Source organism: Chaetodon trifascialis, chromosome 1, assembly GCF_039877785.1.
Source record: "Chaetodon trifascialis isolate fChaTrf1 chromosome 1, fChaTrf1.hap1, whole genome shotgun sequence".
NCBI lineage: Eukaryota > Metazoa > Chordata > Actinopteri > Chaetodontiformes > Chaetodontidae > Chaetodon > Chaetodon trifascialis.
The window spans coordinates 16393335-16414338 of NC_092056.1; the positions used below are offsets into that span (position 1 = coordinate 16393335).

Here is a 21004-nt window from a genome sequence, read left to right on the forward strand (position 1 = left end):
TTCCCAAACAACCACTGTGTGTGTGTGTGCGCGCACGTGTGTGCGCACGTGTGTGTGTGTGTGTGTGTGTGTGTGTGTGTGTGTGTGTGTGTGTGTGTGTGTGTGTGTGCACTTACAGCATAGTTCACAAGGTAGAAAGTACAGTAAGTTTAAACATTCTTGTTGTACCAAACATTGTATGTATGTGCAAATAAAAGATCAAGCTTTTGGGGGTTTACATGGTGTTTTAATGACTGTATATTGGAGGCAAAGACATTACAGTTGTAGTGAAACCAGAATATAAATAAAACAGTAGTAAAGTAGCAAAGAGAATTACAAAAACGTCACATGTCATGATTACATATCCAGTATACATAACATAAACGTCAACACAGCAGGACTGTCATTTAGAAAAATAGCACTTTCTTTCAGGGTGGACTTTGGACATTGAATGCTGCTACATCAAGTCATTCACCTTTTATATCTCCTACACTTATTCTTATTATCTTTGTGCAATAAATATATTGTAGTTAATCCATACAAAACTCTTGTTTTCACGGTTAAATCAACCCAAATATACATCACACGTTTATGTTCCTATAGCTTATTAGCTATGCCCCTGAAGAACCCATATTCTAAAACAATCATTGCACGCAGGTGTGCAAGGCAAGTGCTAATCTGTCCATCACTTGAGAGTCAATATGCTGACTCGTGTTTATTTTCTACACTTTTGAGCTGTAGCAACTCCTTTCGCAACAGTATAGGTGACTTCAAAGATGGTCGCCACAATACATCAGATTATTACACATCCATGACCGAATACAGAGTACCTAGCTAAACCAAACCAGACTCCTGTTTGGCCTTTGTGCTCAATGTGTTTCCACTGTCATCCTTCTCTTTCTAGAAGTCATACTGGGAAACAAACATGGTGACTTTGGTGATGTACCTCCCCAGCTGGACTCGTCTCTCCAGCTCGCTCATCTCCACTTCTGCCTCCAGTGTGGCGGGGCCCTGTACGGGGCTCACCAGCATCAGCTGACCCGTCACACGGTCTGAACGCTGGACTGTGAAGTGGCGCCGAGCTTGCCTTCCCCCCAGCAGGGAGAAACGAAGTGTGTCACCCATTGGACGTAGCGCTGAGACCCTGAACATGACACGAGGAGCGGACAGGTTGGACACCACAGCCAGGTAATGGTAGGAGAAAGAGTTGGGGGCCTGAGAACATGCCTTATTGTCCACAGGACAGGGGTTACGTTCACAGCGCCTGGAAACACAAGTCAAAACTGGGTAAGATGTAGCTGAAAGACTTATTTCCAGAGTGAGAAATCGTTCAATATATGGATCCAAAGTTTTAATGTGGACTTCATCTACATTAAAACGTCCTTGTTTCCGTGCATCTCGAATGAAGAGTCAGTCTTGTTTGCACAATGGGGAGTTAACTTAGATATAAAAAGTAATTACAGCTGATGCTCACATAGGTGATGTCTTGACATATGTAGCATGAGGGATTTTGGGGCAGTCCACACGGACACACTGGAAACCACCATAAGTATTAATGCACATCTGGTCCTTTGTGCAGTTGTTTTGTCGAGTGGCACACTCGTCAATGTCTGTGAGGAAACATAAACACAGTTTTGACATTTACTCAAACAAAAAAGTACAAGAATCAAATTCTCAGTTATTTTGTTGAACTTCCAGAAAAAGTAACAGTCTTAAACATAACAGGCTTAGTAAGTATGTTATATGTAAAAATGGATCAGAGGTGGTCATGGTTGAATACTGCGGTTTGGATGTGAAATGCTGAGGACAGATTATTGAGATTAAAATGAAAAGTGTTTACAAAAACAAAACACAGAAAAAGAAGAACACCTTTACAGCTGCGTCCATCACGGGTCACATTGTATCCAACGGGACAGGAACAGCGGTAGCCCCCAGGGGTGTTAACACAAGCATGTAAACACAGTCTTCCAGCCTGGCCATTATGGAACAGCTCACATTCATCTATATCTGAAGTGAACAATGCATTCATAGTGAACATTCAAGGACAAATAAATGTGTACACCTGATTTAGTTACAGGGCAGATACTAGTCATACCAGTGCAAGTGCTGCTGTCCCTGCCAGAGATGGTGTACCCTGGCTCACAGGTGCAGTGGGTGGTCCCCTGCATTATTGTGCAGCGCGATGGACGAACAAAGGGTCCAGTGGTGGCAGCAGGCAGTGTAGAGGCAGCGGCAGTGGCGGGGGAGGTGGCAGCAGAGGTGTTTGTCAGGGTGACAAAGACTGAAAGAACCGGAAGGAGGTAAAATAAGCACTGTGTTTTCATTCCTTGCTCATCAGTCATTCATTAACAGACAATGTGTAATAGACATTGCTGATGTGTAGAACAGTGTGATCTGAGACAGTCACAACTGCCAGTTTCAAACTGAATTAAAGAGCAGAGTGACTGGGTTTTATCAACATTAAGTTCTCATAAATGCTGGTATGAGGCAGAAAAGGTGCCTTTAATCCATCTTGGATTGGATTATCGTGCAGATATCATCCTGCCATGTTTTTCATGACATACCTCCAGATGTCAGCTGCAGTTTGCTTATGATTCATGTAATTCAGTTAGAAATCTTTTTTCAGGGTTTGCAACAATTATATAGTACTTTTTTAAATTCACCATGTAAAATTATTGGCATCACTCAACCTTCATCTATTCACAAAGATAATGTGTGATATAATGTGATTTCCAATGAATGCGATTGGCCTCTGCTAGACTTAGACTACCAAATAAGCTGTAGCAACACAGGCTTTGTGCTGATTAGCATACAGAGTATTTTTTTTAATTATAAAAAGGATCCTTATCAAAAATCTTTGTCCGTATTACGTATTCAGTCAAATTATTATTGGCCATTATCAGAACTCTCTAATACTGACACCTGGTATGGGCTGAGCTATAGTCTCTACAATGGCATGCATGAAATATTAAATAGACTGAGAAAAACAACACATTGGGTTCAACAGATTCACAGTCTGTCTTTGTGCATTAACTCCACCATCCACATCTGCTGCCACTCAACCAGCACTGTCTTGGACTTCAGGCTGGAATTCAGTAAAACCCAGTTTGTGGTACGTAGCACTGGCTTGTATTGGCAAGCCAAACCACTGGTCAGTGTAATCTCCTTCAGCAGACTGGGAGCATTTGGATTGTAGCCTATAAAAATGTGCTCAGCAGCAAAGTAAACATTTGGTGCCACCCAAACTATCGGTATCTGAACTGTTACATGTTAAGTGTAAGTGTAAACATGGTAAGATTGAGAAGTAAAACTGTGTGTGTGTGTGTGTGTGTGTGTGTGTGTGTGTGTGTGTGTGTGTGTGTGTGTGTGTGTGTGTGTGTGTGTGTGTGTGTGTGTGTAGTATACCTACATGTTGGCACAGGGCTCTGACAGGTGGCTCCAGACCAGCCTTTGGCACAGACACAAGAGAACTGGTTCAGTTCATCCATACATGTCGCACCATTCATGCAAGGAGAGGACGCACACTCATTGATGTCTGAGGGAAAGACAGAGAGGAAGGTTATACGAGGAAACTTCCAGAGATACGAGGACGTGTGCAACCAAATATCTTTGATGCTTAAAGATAAAACAATGTGACATCATGGCGTATGTATGTTAGAGCAGGAGTGAGGACAAAATGGAGCAGATGAGTTGATGTTAGGTGCAGCCAAAGTGTAGGGGAAAGCCTATCTTGATCAAACAGCCTTTGAGCTGTTATCTTAAAGTCAGCGAGCTGTCAGACAACATAGAGGTTGGAATATCGCATGTCACAGCATTCAATCAGCTCTCTGGACAATGACCAACGTACATAAAGAGGAAATATGATCATGGGTCACATATGAAATGTATCTCCGCATGGAAAAACACTGGTGACATGCATGATGCACAAAAAGAGGAATGGCAATAGAAAGCAGGAGAGGGAAAGGTTACAAAGAGGACGATGACAGGCTTGAAAATGTGATCAGTGGTTTAGATAACAACATCTGTGGATGGTCAGGGAGAAGAGGAGGAGAGACACTAGTGGGAAGAGGATGATGAGGAGGAAGTGGAGAAAGTGACAATCAGAGTGAGGCCAGGTGGCAGGAGACCGGAGCTGCTCTCTAACCTCGGCAGCTAGTCTGCTGGCCGCTCCAGGTCAGGCCTTCCTGACAAACTCTGCTCTCTGATCCAACAAGTTCATAACCAGGGTCACACAGGAAGTGAACCTCATGGCCCACGCTGTGCGACTTGCCAAGTTTCCTCCCATTGACCGGTGCGTCTAGTTTTGGGCAGGTACCTGTAGTTAAAATAGAAGGTAATAAAAAAAGGAGAATGGCAGGTATTTCAGCATCTAACATTTGAATAAATCAGACTGTCTGAGGGTTTTTGCTTACTGTTGATGGCTCTTGATTGCTTCCCTGCATTGCTCTGCAAAAGATTTATTTTCTTCTTCAGGTTGCGAAGACTCTGCAAATACGAGGCTTCATGGGCTGAGAGAAGCTTCTGCACCTGCCTCAGAGAGCCCTGTATTTCCTGTCTACCTGGACAGTCCTGGAACAAATCAGAAGACGACTGATGTCAATAAGTGTTAATTAATATTTCACAGCAACTGGTTCAAAGCTGATTTGCAACTTACTGGCAAGATCACTAGAATATATATTTGAGTGTATCAAACCAAGAATCTTAAATTTTTGCTGTTTTCGCAAATAAATGTGCTTTCATTCAATCATTTTGATGTGAGAAGATTGTGTTTTTTGTTAAAGCAGTATTCCTCTAAGCCTTAGGGGCATTTAAGAGTGTATGGCATTATACATAGTGTTACTATTTGGATCTTGAAAGCTGCATATTTGCAACTTTTAAAACTTTGCAACTTTTCTTAAAGATAAAGTCTGTTTTGCTGCCTTAATGAATACAGAGCTGATATTCCTCTGGCTCCGGTAAGTTAAAAATAAATATTTGTCAACATGGAAAAGAGACCGCAGCTCCACAAGCCAGTGATGTCATTGATGTGTGAGCTGGAGAACTAACTTTCCATTCATTCCAACAAATCCATTCATTCACAAGACAAAATGACACTAAAGGTTTTTACAACCAAAATATCTTCATCTTTTTAAAAAGTGTCTGAAAATGTACCTCGTGCAAAAAGTTTTCTGTTCACCTTTTCATCATTATATTTCACTACTGCAATTCCGTCTACAACTAAAATTTCAGTTACCAGATTATCTCACATTAATTAAGAATTTATTTTTGAAAATGGCTGCGAGGGAAAACTGTCTGATCCCCTCAAATGCCTGTGGATTGCTGAGGTTTCTCTACCAAAGTAAATCCATTGCTTTGTTACTGAATTGTGCAGGCAGATGGTTTCATTAAAAGTAAAACCAAAGTCAGCTCCACTGCATGTCAACAAATGATAGTCTGCTGAAGGAGTGCACTCGAAGCCCCGTGCAGCACAGAGGCCGAGCTGTTAGATGAGCGAGTAAATGCAGTGGGATCAGAGTATGTTTGGTCACTGTAAGTATCTGCAAGCATGACCCTCCTCCCCTCAAAGTTAGATACTGTAAGTCAGTCATAAACACAGGAACACTCTCTGAAAGTAACCAGTTACTGTGTGGTTTTAGGTGTGACCCCATGTGGACGTTTAAAATCTTCATTACATCAAGTTATGTAACCGTCACTTTCGGAGAGGGGATGAAATCAGCAAAAGCTACTTAGCTTGCTCTTTGTAACGTGGTGGGGTAAGCCAGGCATGTGTAAATGCCCTCAGCATAAACATCACCTGTGTTACAGCCTCCCTTTCGATTGGCTGGAGGGGCGAGGGAGTGGCACTGTTTTCTCCTTCGTTCAACAGCGTCATTCTCCACCTTCTGCCCTGTCCTCTCATGCATGTTTTCAGACAACCAATTAGTGTTTTCATCCAGCCAGAGTTATGTAAGAAGAGTCAATATTTGTTGAAAACACCTTTCTGATTTGGACTGAACTGGGGTTTGGACAGACTTCAGTCGGTCGGGGGGGTTGGCTGGTGTTTATAGTGTAGTTGTCAAAGGCCTCTTTCTGCCCATGCTAAGCTACATTTCACATGGCTTCATGTTAACTGGGTGTGTAGGAGGCATGCAGCATGGAGCTAAAGATTACAGTACAGTACTGTTAAATCTACCTGATTTATCAAACTATTGAGTGTGTAACAACATTCAAACACTGAAATGCAACTTTCAACAACATGCACACATAGACTGAAAGCATCACACTCACATTCTTATGGATATTCATAAACACATAAACATGCTATATCTCTCAGTAGTAACACACTAACAAACATGCACAGACACAGACATGCATGTAAAGCCCAGACGACAAACACTGACAGACAGATGCAGCTTTTGGGAAATATCTAGCAGGTTATGCAGTGAAGCACACGATAGATATGTTGAGGGCATTCATTCACTGGAGTCTCTGGAGTCTTGTTCCTGATGCTAGCATCCAAAATGAAGTTTTTCTCTGTCAAAAACTTTCTATGTGATGCAAGGCAAGGACATTCACAGCAGGGCCTGTTCTACTTACGATAAGAGAGCTTACTCAGATTTTGCATTTTAAGCCAGGCATGGAAGTAAATTGATCAATTCAATAGATAGAGTAGAACTGAAATAAGATAAGGCACCAAACTGTGGCTGTAATTCATTGATTGGCTCATTAGCCTGCGCTCACTCACCTGTCCAAAAGTTGCATGGGACAAGCAGAAGCACAGCACGGTGGTGACAATCGCAGTTGACGCAAGCATGTTTCAGCTGATTCCAATCCAATCGACGATCAGTCCTCCAAGAGAAGCTGCAGGCAGTGGGAACTTTGAGTGTGTGCAGGGACTCCAGGTGAGAGACTGACCACAGTTGGCAGTGGAAAAAGCTGCTGCAGCAAACCGCTGAGGAATGTTGGGTTTTTCTCTTCAGGAACCAATCAGGGAAAGAGATTTTAAGAAAAATGTGACCACATGATTATCCCTTTGGTTGACTCGGTGTGCACTTTCTCCCTATATCATGTTTATGTAGAGGAGGAAGAAAACTGAATTATGCAAGAAAAGATGCATCGTGCACAATCTGCTAAGAAACACCAGATGAGAATGATTCTGAAGGACAAAGACATGTCGCACTTTGCAAACTGCAAACAAAAGGATAAACGTAAAAACACAGGATTAGAACATGCTATCACTAGCTTTAATGTTTGACGTTGCTAAAGGCATGTTTACAGCAATAATATTTGTAAGCTCAAGAGTAAACTCAGCCAATATTGTCAATTATATTTAAATAAATAATGACATTACTATACATCCATTCATGTGATTAAGATCAGTCAGCTCAACTTGATATCAGACATAATGTTTATTACCAGTGATGGAGACAAGCGACAGTGAGGCTGTGCCCTCTGCAGGATTATAGTCACACATGCATTACTGTACTCTTTATTAGTTGAACTGAACTAAAAAACACATTTTTCCCAGGTTACAAACCTGACCTGCGTACATCATGGTAATGGGCTCTGAGCGGCGATATAGCTCTGACAGCGAGGTCAGGGAATACAACAAGATGGATGAAGATGACAGGTGGTAAATGTTTGCTTTCTCCTTATATATATTATCCCTGCAGGCCAAACATGATGATTTACAGCTATGAAAAGACTCATTCCTTTATTTTTCTCAGCACATCACTAACTCAGAAAATTAGCGCCTGACTAGCTATTGTTCTTTGAAATTCAACGCTCTTCACGGTCAGACAGACCTTCATTTTTCCCGAGGAGAAATTGATGAGCAGCAGTTGTAGTACAAAGTGGGAGAAAGTGTGGTACAACAGTCAGTGCATGTAAACAGTAATACCATTCTTACATTTGTCAGGACTATGGTAAAACAATAAAGGTGCACGTTAGCTGGGGCAGTGACACTTGAGAAATGTTTGTCAGGTAATCAGGTTGTATCTGTCCAGGCTGACAAAGCCAGCAAAGTAAATACAAGACTTTCAAATTTACTTTGTGACTTTCTCTCTGCAAGATGTCTGTACTGCCAGCATCTTCTTCTCTGTTCTTAGTTATAGAGGAAGTAAAATCACATTGATTCTACAGACAAAACTGCCGTTGTGGAAAATCAGATCATTTAAATTAAACTGGAAATATGTGAATCGTTCAGTCTCGGTTAAGTTTGCAACTGAGGTATGCTGCCGAAGAGAAAACATTTACTGTGTGAATGCACTTTCGTCCTCAGTGCGTGTAGCCGACACCGCTGCAGTTCAAAGACTAATGAGGGGGCTCAGGCTCTTGAGTACTGCTTTGAGCTCAAGCAGCAAGGAGCTTACAATGATTCCTTCGGTTGTTGGATTCACCTGAGAAATCATCTTAGTGGGTGGCTGCGTCTGACTGAGGCCAGAACAGACAGTGTTTGCAGCTGTCATTTGGCTCGGCGGGGTCACACAGTCCCTGACTGATGCAGCAAAATCCAAGAGATAAGAAATAACTGGGCAGCCTGGGGACTGAGTCCTCAGTGCAAAATCCATTCAGCCCACAGGGGAGAGAGAAGAGTGGGAGTCTATTGTGTTCTGCTGCAGTCATCTCCAGACTCTGAATCATCCCCACTGTGTGTGAATCATGATTCATGCTTCCCACACTGGGTCCATAAAAATAACATTGTCCCCATGTCTGAACAGACACCCAGACAGCTCTGTCCTGTACCTTCCCACACTCAGACCTACGTGGACATTTTGTACCGCTTAAAGTTCTGCCACCTCATGTTCTGCTACAACAACTTCCTGCATCTCAGCCTGCGCATCAGTCTTCATCTGCTGTGATTCATCTGAATGATGGACACCAGTCTCTCAAAACAAACGTCCCCTCGTTTAACAGTGATGAATATTCATGTTCAGCCAAGAGTAAACCTCTCTGTTTGTCATCGGGACATGATGATAGAGACCATTAAACAATTTGTCCTCAGTGGCTGACTGGTACTAGTAACACACTTGCTGGCTGTGGGCTAAATATTTACTTTAAATGTACTCATGTACTTAAGTACAGCAGTGAGATATTTGCACTTTCTTTGAGTATTTCCATTTTATGTTACTTTAGTATTCTCATCCACCACATTTTAGAGAGAACTCTTTTTAGTCTAATACATGTATTTTACAGCCTTGTCTTACTTTACAGAACATGATTTTGCACACAAATCTCATGATTGATGTGTTGAAGCTGCTGTAGCACCATCTGCTGTGATGTCTGCACTATTAAGTGAAGTAATAACATACAAAAATGAAACTTTTAAATCTATTTCAAAGGTTCTGATATTCAAAAGCAAAAGTGAGATAAGAAAAGTGTATTTAGAGTAATGAGAACGTTTCTTTGATTTATTAAACAGTAGTTGAACAGTATTTTTTTTCCTGGAAATATTTGTAACTAAGCAGTGGTGGAAAGTAAAGAAGTACATTTACTCAAGACATTGTACTTCTTCTCCACAGCAGTTTGGAGCCACATATTGGACTTTTTACATCACTACATTTGTGAGGTAGTTTTAGTTACTCTTTAATTTCAGCTTACAATTTATCACACTCTTCTGTCCAAATTTGGTGATTTTGAAATTGATTTGTTTTGATAAACTAATAAACAGTTCATTTATTAGTGACAAATTCTGCCTACTTCTCAAGCTAAATAAATCATTAAAATAAAACTTTATCTGTAAAACGCGTTGTCACAAAGCTGAAACAGGGTTGTTTTTCTGAGAATGAAAAGTTGACTTTTTGGAGATACGTGGTTCTGATGGGACACAGATATATATTCTATAGCATATGATGCATTGCTGCAGCTTAAACTACCCAACAGGACATGGAGTAGTAATATTAATCCACCATCATAAGTAAAGCACTGACGGGGATCATTTTACTGCATACTGAGTTTTACTTTTGATGCTTTGGACATTTTATTGAAAACTTATATACTTATATTAAGTAAGGCTTTGAATGCAGGACTTATCTTAGTACTTCCACAGTGTGATATTATTATTTTTACTCGAGGAAAGGATCGGAATACTTCTTCCACCACTACCTCCATGTGGATGATGAGGACCTTTCGCTGATTGCATCCACCTCCAAAGCAAAACGTGCAGGAATCGCTTGGGGCATTTGCGTTAGTCATGTAGCCTGAATGACGTTCAAAAAGAGAAGGATATGAGGAATACCCTGCTGATCTAATAATATAATGAGAGGTTAACGACACTCTACGGTAGGTCTACAGTCCCTGCAGGGAGAGTGAACTCTCTTTGAGTAGGGACGTGCTCTGCATGCGCTGCAGCCCGAGGTGAAAGCTGCTCAAGTGGAAAGAGGGAGGAGAAGCTGATGGAGGCAGCATAAGTGGAGCAAGTGGCCGCTGATGTTGGAGACTCTTCAGAGGTTCACGATGGAGTCTGTCTCAGCGTCCCGGTGTCTGGATCTGTTCACCGTTTTGTCTCTGCTGCCTCTCCTTATCTCCGCGCATCGGATTATCAGAGACACACCGGACCTGCTGAAGTCCACCTCCACCGGTAAACAACACTTCAATTTGTCCACGAGCCCTCGTGGCGCAGGGTGAACTTCATCAGCTCGCACTCACTCAGACTCAACAGAATCTAGATATTTTTCCTCTCCGTGTAAAAGTTAGAGCAAGTAGCCAAAGAGAAGACAGTTTTACTGGCGGAGGACTGAATCAGGTGTCTGTCCTTTAGGCTGTGGACACCGAGCTGTCCAAATCCATCTGGCAAAGCACTAACAGCCCAATTCTGTCACTAACCGCTGTGCTACACAGGTTTGGCAGCATTTGATCAAACTGCTATTTTGATGGTAATTCGACAAACACCAAATTATTAGCCCATCACTGTGGAGCTGGATCCCGTGACTTCTTTGATGTTGTCAAATGGGCTCAGGTGTGATGTGTAAATTTAGCAGCATTTTGTGACTGCTAAACGTTATTAATCCACAATCTTACATGAACGATTTAAGGATTTCAGGCCCAGTTTAGTGTGATATCGGGTTGATTCAGGTATGGCTTCCCAGATTACAGAGTAAGGTGACTTTACTTTAACCTCTTTGTCTATAAGCAGTATATAAACTTATAATAAACTATTGTAGTTATTCTAAGATTAAAGGACACTTGAAGTGTTTCTTAATGTACCTTATCTGTAACATTTATAACATCCTATAGAAGCATGTTTTCTATTGTACATTTTTACTAGGGCATTATTAAGGGGACTTTTGTGATATAGGTGTAAAACAGCCTTCAATTGTATGATGTGTTTGTGTTTTAACAGGTGATTAGGGCATTTTGCATCTGCTTTCAGGTGAAGCTTGTTCACTCAATTATAACAAAAACTCAAGAAAATATTGTCTTGAGTAATGTGTGTTTAACCTGACTAACCCTTGAGTTGAGTTATGAGTGAAACTGTGAAAGACACACACACACACACACACACACACACACACACACACACACACACACACACACACACACACACACTCAAACATCCCGCCAAACGTTTGCATTCTGTTGCCACAGTGACGGCCATAAGAGGTATACTAAATGAGCGTTTCTGTTTTCTTCCAGGGCTCGGGGTGAAGGAGCGCTCGCAGATTGTTGTCCAGCACAATAGGCTGCGCAGCCGGGTCCAACCCATGGCAGCTAACATGCAAAAAATGGTTTGTGGCATGCATTGTCTGTTTCTTCTGTGTGTGTTTGAATGGTATGAATGCCGTTGCCTGAATGTGAGTTTAAGGCACTTCAACATTGTTCAACCTGTAAAAAAATGGACGTGGTACAATGTGCTGATTTTCACACCAAACTTTAGTTTTTCTCTGCAGTAAACATTTGTCTCTTTGAAAGAGTTACTCTCACTCTGGCAGCTGCAGAGAGAAAAACAGTTATGATGATGGTGTCCATGATGCTCTGATGTGTTGATCTGCATGCGAGGCGACAGCTCTGAGAAGCAGAGAACGACAGTACAGAAACTTGGTTCAGAGCTCGGTTTTTACTGTTTGTCTAACTACAGCAGGGATAGTCACAGGACAGTCACACACACAAAGCACTTAATCAACAAAATGCCCACAGTTCCCACAAAATGTGACCATTTGCTACTTCAAAAGTGAAATCATTAAACGACGGCATGGATTAAAAGAGGTTTTTAGTTGAGCCGTCTTCCTCTGTAGTGCTGATAGTCTCAACAGGGTGAAATACTGGAGTTAGTGCACCATTTATTGTGCCCTGCTGCAGGCTGAGTGATAGTGTGGATGTTAGACCTGAGCCAAAATCAATTATCTGTGTCTAGTCTTGTGAGTGTCACACAATGAAATGACACCAGTGAATCTCTTTGTTTTTGTCTGTTTTTAGCTGAATAAGAATCAAGGCAACGTTTTGTAATTTCTTTGTCTCTTATTACTGCTGATCACCGCACATTGTTAAAATACTGTGCACAAAAGCAGACATGAGTGATAAAAACAGGTAAAGGCTCGCTGTGAGGTGTTGCTGAATATGCAGCAATTCTTAACATTATTTTTTGACTCAGGTTTTTCTGATCCCACTTTCCCCAAAACATCCTGGCTAAATCCTGTCCCTATCTTATTCCATCTATTGCTTAGCCGTACAGCGCTTATCTGCACAACTGTCTTGCCTGCAAGTGATTATGACCAAGACGTAATGATGGATTATGAAAGTCACAATGAACTAGATATCCTCCGGGCCTAATATGAGATTTGTGCCAGGGCAAACTGTCGCTTTGTCGTAGATTACATCGTCAAAGCCACCCATACAGACTGAGCCTCTTTCTTCGACTGCTCTTCAGCCTCCGAGAACTGTTCTCAGCTGATAAGACCGTAATGAGAAAAAGAGGATGTGGATAATCATTCTGCATTCACAACTCTGGTATTACAGGTAATTTCCCTGTGAAAACCCTCAGAGGAAGCTTTCCTGAGCTGAAGAGGCATATTAAAGAGCTTTACTGATAAACGTTAAAAGGCTCGAGGCTTCTGCTGTGTTTGTGAATATCTGAATAAGGGTTTTTTTCTCACACAGTAAGCATTGTGGTGAGATTGTGTTGAAGTGATTATAATATAGTCCTTTAGGCTTTGCTTTCACGGTGAGATAAAATACCAATATTTTAGCAATGAATGATTCTCCTCCCTTTCTTACCCAATGCCCTGTCTGCAAGTTTTCATTGAGCTTGAAGAGGCTAAGAACTATAATGAGGTCATGCCATCACTCTCAGAGCCAGAAGTTCAAGTATTTACTTTTTATATGTGAATCATGACTTCTGTTTGTGAGATTGTATTTTATTAATCTCCCTCAGAGCTTCTCGGACACCAGCACTTCACATTAATTTCATCAGTTTAGCTAATTCAGAATATAGTAACATACGAACACAAATCTGTCTTAGTGAGACATTCACAAGCAAGACATTGAAATCCCACTGCCCACTTAGATGAAATATTGCCCGGTGACCTTATACCCCTCTGGTAACATCAAAGTGTGAGCTGATGGCTCAGGCGGGCTGACATCAGAGAGCAGATGAACAATGAACTCAAGGGGGCTCGACCTTCCTCCATCACACATCATTGTCGTCCCTCTGATGTCTGTGTCCCACATTCTATTATGTGACAGAAAATACGAACAGGATGCCCTGAATGTTCTGAGAAAAGAGGGAAATGTCACTTGAGCTCATAAAATGGTTGTGAACATTTGCCTCTTTCAGTATACTTTCAAATGTAGCACAGTTATTCATGGTTTATAAGTAGTAATGACAATAACATTATCCCCAGAATCCCTGCCTGTAGGATGATAACTGCCTAATGTTAGCAAGCCAGCTAAGGAGACACAACATGCAAACACGGTCTGCAGAAGCAGTTCTCTGAACACGAACAAGTTGATCTCACAAAGTGTCAAAGCAGAAGAGTGGTACGGGGATTCAGAACTGCAGCTACTGAATTGTAATCCCTTACACTACCTGACACTGAAAAAGTAATCGCATTATTGTAACAGGTTACTAAGTAATGTGTTACTGCTAAATACTGCAATAAATGATCAAAGCATTAGTTAATAACTTATTAACCCAAGATAAATCCATTAATTACAACTTAAAACCCTTTAATACAGGATCTCTTATTAGAATGTGCTGCCCAAGAACTGACCAGTTAACTTAATGTCTTTAATTTGATTAATATTTTTTTTATGCAAAGCTTGAATCTATGAATGCATGCATTAGTGAGTTTTATCATTTTTTTCATTGAGGACTGCAATCACTGGAGTTTAGCTAAATTAGTAGTGAGAGAACTTGAAGTGATGTTTGCACTACAGCAAATGTGTGCAAATGAGTGATTGTGGAAAGTTTGTGTGGAAACCAGTTGTTTACTTGAATCAGCCGCTGCAAATCTTGGAAAATGCACCACTAAGTGAAGTGTTTACACCAGTGTAGCGCACAATGAGTGTCATTCTGTGTCTGCCGGCCCTGACGTGGGCTGGCAGCTTGCCCAAGGTGTCTCCCTGCCTGGTGCCCGCTGCACGTCTGGCACTGATCCCTGAAGAGGATTAAAGGGGGTTAAGAAAATCACTTAGGTACTATGAGGAATGACCTTCACGCCAAAGGGTTTTTCTTTCATCCAGTTTTAATCAGTATTATGTAAAGTACAATATGAGCTTTATTTCGGGTTAAAAGTGCAGCTTCAAGCCCAACAGACCCCAATAACATATTTTGATAATTAAATGAGTTTGTGATGAAAAATTCGTGTTAGTAATTATTAATGTAATTGATAATTATTTTTTCATTTTACATCAGAATTCCTTCATTTGTATCAGTTTGCAAAAATTCTAAAATGAACTGACAAAAAGAAAATGAATTGAGGTTTGTTGGACCCCAATAATGAAAACTAAAGGGCAAGTAAAGTAATTTAACATTAGCTTCTTGTGACTGGTGCTGGTTAGCATCTCCCGTGTGCATGTAAGACCCTGCCAGAGAAGGCAAAAATATGTGTAAATGATTCCTTAATATTCAAGATGTGTAATGACATTAAATTGTCTTTATAGGAGTGGAGTGACAAGTTGGCGTTACTTGCAAAGGAGAGGGCAGCGTTGTGTCATGCAGACGACCCCCCTCAACACTCCTCATCTTCCAGTCACATTGGCTGGAACGCAGGTCTTTCTGCCCACGGTGTCACCTCGTTTTCTGACGTCATTGACTCTTGGTTCGAGGAGGGAAAAGATTTTCTCTACTTAAGTGGGAAATGTAGAGAGAACGCTACTTGTCAACACTATACACAGGTATTAACCAGCAGATACAAACTGTCGTCACATATGTTCATGTGGAGTCCTACTTTTACAGACATGTCAGAGTTCTTCCTGTGGACGTGCTGATGTTGTGTATCTGTTGTTGTGTAGCTGGTGTGGGCCACTTCGAGTCACGTGGGCTGTGCCAGCCACCTCTGTCTGAGAGAGCAAGACCTCTGGGAGACATTTGTCTGTGCATATTTCCCTGGGTAACAATTACACGCCTCTACCCCCAAAAAGAAAAGACAGAAAAGGTTAAATTCACCTGAAAAAAAAAAGCATTGTTTAAATGTGGCTCTTCAATATTTTTCACTTGATACTCAGATTGAAACCAGGATAACCCAGTTTGTATCAATACATTTTTCCAACGAGTGTTAAAAACACTGGAAGCGCGTACTCTTGGTCTTGGTGTGTGTGGTTTACAGTGTATATTTGTGTTGCTGCAGGGGTAACTGGGAGGTGAATGGTCAGCTGGTGATGCCCTATAAGACGGGGTTATACTGCTCTCTCTGCACCTCTTCTATGTCGGGCTGCTTCAGACTGTGGGACCATGTAGGTGGATTATGTGGTAAGACTATATACATATACACAGTACATCTATCTATTTATCTATCTATATATATGTATGTGTGTGTGTGTGTGTGTGTGTGTATATACGTGTATGTATATACATACATGTATTTATGAATGTTAAATGTTGCACAGTATCCTGCTAATATCATTCAAATGGAATCACACCTGTGCTGCAGTGATGTTGACAGCTCTTTAAAAATGATCAGATGTACAATTTCCAGTTGTTCATTTTGCCTGTTTGTGTGTGCGTATGTTTGTTGGTGTGCATTCACATTTGTTATCAGAGATCCCAAGGAATCCGTGCCGGATGAGCTGTGGTCAGCACGGTCATCTTAATGTCTCATCCTGCAAGTGCAAGTGTGACCCCGACTTCACTGGACGCCTCTGCCAGGGTACCGCTCATCAGCACATTCACATACATACTGGGATCAAGCCTCATTACGTCTTAGCATCTTGATATTCACAGTGGAGAGGCGGATTTCACTGTACTGTGGATCTGTTTTTCAGTACGATGCAGCGTGCAGTGTGTGCACGGTCGTTTCAAAGAAGAAGAATGCTCCTGCTTGTGTGATGTTGGCTATGGTGGCGCTGAGTGTGCAGGTAAGTGCAGCATGGTTTAGTATATGCTTCTTTGTGTTTTCATACACCTCAGCAATTTGTACTCGGAGACACAGATTGGTTTAAAATTGAAAAGCATGCACACATGCTGAGAAAATCCATCTGGTTCCTGATACATTCTGCATTTATTGTGAGGGGTGTCAAGTCTGGTGACACGATGAAAAGCTGGTGTGTAGCTACAGTGTATATCAAGTAGAAGGCACAGTTCTATACCTTTAATTACTGAGTATAAATTGTCTCAATGTATTCCTGTTAACTCATATCTTCAGGATGCAAAATTATTTCCCGTAAATTGATTTGGTTTTCTCTTATTAGTTTCCCAGGACATAATTCTGCAAATTTCATCCACATTTCCAATTACACTGGCTTAAAAGATTACAATAAATTTAAGTCTGTTCACAGAACCTGATGCTCAGTATCATTACTGCTCATTTTCAGCGCGTTATTGGTGGTTTGTGTCTCAACAGAGAAAGTGCAGTTTCCCTTTCAGAGCTGTGATGTGATGATAGATGGTGATTGTTTCATGGTGTCTTCAGAAGCTGACACCTACTATGGCGCCAAGAATCGCTGTCAGGTGAGAGACAGGTGTGTGTTGCCCACAGGGAAAGTGGGACAAGCTCTCCAGCCACAGTTCATCATAGAAATCTCTATATAAGGACTTTCTGCTTTCAGTGTGGCCTTTTCCTTTGTTTAACCCACCAGGAACGAGGAGGTATTCTAGCTCACATCCACAATCAGAAGGTTCAGGACATCCTGGCCTTTTATCTCAGTCTGCTGGAGACGAGCAATGAGGTCACCAACACTGACTTTGAGACACGAAACTTCTGGATTGGTAACTTTTCATCTTTGTCCTGCAAATAAACACTGGACAGCACCAGATTAGATGGCAGACATCTGATCAGATGTGCTGCCAGGTGGAGGTTGTGGAGGTGCCTCGTGGATAAAACAGCAGTATTTTTGCCCCACAGGTTTGACATATAAGCCTCTGAAAGACTCATTTCGCTGGGACACAGGAGAGATCCCTCAATTCAGCAGCTTTGCCTTTGGGCAACCTGACAACCAAGGGTAAGAGACACATTTACCAACAGACATTAGCTACTTCAGAGTGCAGTGGAGCTAAACAACCAAGCAAACACCAAACAAACAAATAAAGGGTACAGTAAAGGTGGAAATTTGCTGAGAGACAGAAAATGAATTTTTTTTTGGAGCTCCAGGCTCCATGTTTTATCTTTATTGTTATATAGAGGCTTCTGCCTGTGGGACTACAACATGTATGACTTAAAGGTTATTGTGTGAGATTGCTGTAGTTGGATCTTTCATTTCTTTTTACCTCTGGAATAAAATAGACCACTTAAATAGCACTTAAAATGACGTTTTTATGTACATTTTTATACAAGGACGAGCCAACGAAAGACTGCAATATCCACCCTGACCACTAGATGTCTCTCTCTTTCCGTGGCTCCTCCATTCTATCTATCTATCTATCTATCTATCTATCTATCTATCTATCTATCTATCTATCTATCTATCTATCTATCTATCTATCTATCTATCTATCTATCTATCTATCTATCTATCTATCTATCTATCTATCTAGCTATCTATCTATCTATCTTTTAGTTTTAGTCATGTAGTCATTTGTAAATTAAATATCATTTCCATATCTGAATCAGAATAAATGAGTTATTATATTCAAGATAGCAGCATCCCCTGCTTTAAAAGTTCAAAGTTTTTTTTCTTCACAGTAAACCTTTTTAATCAGCAGCTTTAAAAATAAGAACGACTTACTCCCTCTCTTTCTCCGTTTAGCTTTGGAAACTGCGTCGAGCTGCAGGCATCAAGTGCTTTTAACTGGAACGACCAGCGCTGCAAAACACAGAACCGATACATTTGCCTCCATGGTAAGGCTCCTTCTGGGAGAGGGGCGATGAAAGTGTTGAGAGGGTGAAGGTTTTCTATAAATGACCATCTGGTGGACCTTCCGGCTAAGAGGTTGCACTGCTCATCACCGAGTCACTGTGTCACCCTATAAATGTGATCTGGCTGGTTTTCTTTAAATGCAGCAGCACGTCCACGGATGATGTGCAAGGGAGACTCGTTTGTCCTCTTGTATGTCTCCTAAAACTTGTCTGTGGATGCAAAAACACACCAAATACATCCATTTTCTTTGGCTGTCTATGATTGGTGGAGATGGTAGTGACTAGCCATTCTGGGAGAGACAGCAAGAGGAAAGACTTCCGGCCTTTTTATGTCTTTTTGTGTTACAGTAATGTCACGACATCAGTCCTATTCCTCAGTACGTGTGATTCTTAGTGACTCCAGCAGCCTCTTAACTATCATGTTAGGCTATTCTTACAGACCGAAACACAAGCTTAATGTTGCTTTCTCAAGTTATTATGCTACAGCATGATTCAAGCCTAATATTCCCACATTCATACACGCATCATATATTTGAGTATTATGCCTTTATTACAGGTGATGGTAGAGAGAATACCAGGGGTGCCATGTTGTGGTTTGTGCTTAACCCAAAACACAAGGGAGTGCACCAGTCCACCGAGACCCCGGAGAAATATTTTGATGTTTACCGGAAAGGGTTGCTCTAGGTTTTTTTTTTTTTATGAGAGCGATAAGACTCAGACTCATGTGAAGGCCAGAAACTAAAACAGTGAGCTAAAAGTGGCTAAAATCTGGTCAGCTCAGCATTGCAGGTGACCCTTTCACATTGCACAGAATGACTTGATTGAGTCTTTAATAATTAATAATATATTTATTATTTAAAAAGTCACTTATGGAGCTTTACAACATTTTGTATTTGTTTGGGTAGTAGAAGGGCTGTTTTCTAAAAAATATTGGCTGTTCTTTACTATTTTTTCCCTCCTACCTGCTATGCTCTACAGTGTTCAGGCTATTAGCACAAGGTCTTTCACAGCCTCTGTCACAGCAGGGTGAAATGCTAATCCACTGTGTCCATGAACAATGTGAGCACAACATTGAAATCTCTGTGTTATCCTGCCTACACATTTAAACGTGGCACTCAGTCTAAATCAATGGCACTGAGTGCTCACCGTCAAGAGCCTTTGAACGATCAATATACGTCAGCTCCACAAAGGCCTGCAGTGTTTAGACACACACATACCACTTACATTGATCGTAAGGAATAAGATGGTGGCAGATGTTTAGCTTTGCCCACATGATTGTGTCTTTGCAAGTGGCTGGTGCTGGTATTGATCACTCGCAGCTGACACAGTGATCTGCTCTGAATGGAGTAAACGTTGGGAGGACCACATTTTTACAACCTGCTTTTTGAAAAACTCTTAATATCTCCATGTATCTCCATTGTAGTTTCTGTCAGTGTAGAACAGGACTTGAGGGTCGTATATGAGCAGCAGTAAAGCTACTGTAGTATAGTCAGAGGTCGTTAACAAAGCTAAATGCGTGTAAATGAGTGTTCCTCAGTCAATTATTTTACCACATTTCCTCTCAAAATAAGATCAACACTTCGCTGAAGCAACAGAGTAAAATGCATAAATTCAGGTGATTAAAAGCATACTGATCCCTCCATCCCATCAGAGTGATTTCTTTCCTTCATTGCTGTGTTTTGTTAATTGGTAATAAAATGATAAGTGGATATCACACAGCCTGAGGCACATGCTAAGCTATGTTTCTCCAGAGCGCTGGCTGTGTGTGTGTGTGTGTGTGTGTGTGTGTGTGTGTGTGTGTGTGTGTGTGTGTGTGTGTGTGTGTGTGTGTGTGCATGTTCCTTTTCTTTAGCACGCAAATGACTGCAGTTTCATGTCTCTTATGTTATTATAATGTTATGTTTTACATTATGAATTGAAGGATTACTGGGATTTAAGGCACAAACCACGTTTTTTTAAAATCACTTACCTGGTGATTGATTTTTAGCTCAACATTTGAAATGCACATATTCGCATTGTTTCTATAATTTGTGTGTTTGTGTGTATTTCACAGCTGCAGAGCACATTGCCAGGTGGGAGGATGGCAGTTGAAACAAGGTGTGCCATATGTGTCACATGTTGGTTGTGACAGTGGCTGCTGTTGTTGGTATATGTTTTGTCAATAATTGTACCAATGGACCAATGTAGTTTAGATGTACTGTATATACTGCACATGTTTGAATGCTTAATGCAAATGTTTTATCATTAAACGGTTCTATGTTACTTAGCAAATGCATGGTTTGATTCTTTGCATATACCCCGAGTGAGCAGCTTCAGTTTGAGTGGAAAGGCTGCCATATATCCCTGCTTTCTTCTCTTGAATCTTCTTCATCCTCTGCCCTCATGTGACCTCAAAATCGATTTAGTCCGCCATCATTAAAGAATGTTTCAGTTCTCTTAATGCTGCTTGGAGCAGTGAGGAGAAGGAAAAGAGAAACCTTTTCACGATTATGATGGTGTGCTGCCTGAAAATTACATCATTTGTCAAAGAACAGAGGGGACAGGACAAATAGCATTAACACATCACTGACACATTAACAGGTCACAGCAAACAACTA

The 21004-nt window shown here is 41.2% G+C and overlaps 2 protein-coding genes across 2 annotated transcripts; one reads left to right on the plus strand and one right to left on the minus strand.

The window, feature by feature from the left end:
• Positions 1–278: 278 nt before the first annotated feature.
• On the minus strand, positions 279–6811 carry LOC139334244 (fibulin-7). Its single transcript, XM_070967019.1, has 8 exons — positions 6704–6811; positions 4392–4548; positions 4124–4294; positions 3389–3514; positions 2075–2260; positions 1849–1986; positions 1454–1589; positions 279–1243 (listed from the first exon to the last, which is right to left on the minus strand). The coding sequence occupies exons 1-8, from the start codon at positions 6770–6772 to the stop codon at positions 880–882; spliced, it is 1347 nt and encodes a 448-aa protein (XP_070823120.1). The 5' UTR covers positions 6773–6811; the 3' UTR covers positions 279–879.
• A 3525-nt stretch (positions 6812–10336) lies between these two features.
• LOC139334187 (C-type lectin domain family 18 member A-like) lies at positions 10337–20674 on the plus strand. The gene is made up of 12 exons (XM_070966949.1): positions 10337–10537; positions 11593–11684; positions 15058–15291; positions 15409–15506; positions 15744–15865; positions 16155–16262; positions 16378–16470; positions 16956–17062; positions 17191–17320; positions 17457–17553; positions 18298–18389; positions 20461–20674. Exons 1-12 carry the CDS (start codon positions 10387–10389, stop codon positions 20496–20498), a joined length of 1362 nt encoding a protein of 453 aa, XP_070823050.1. The 5' UTR covers positions 10337–10386; the 3' UTR covers positions 20499–20674.
• The last annotated feature ends 330 nt before the right edge of the window (positions 20675–21004 follow it).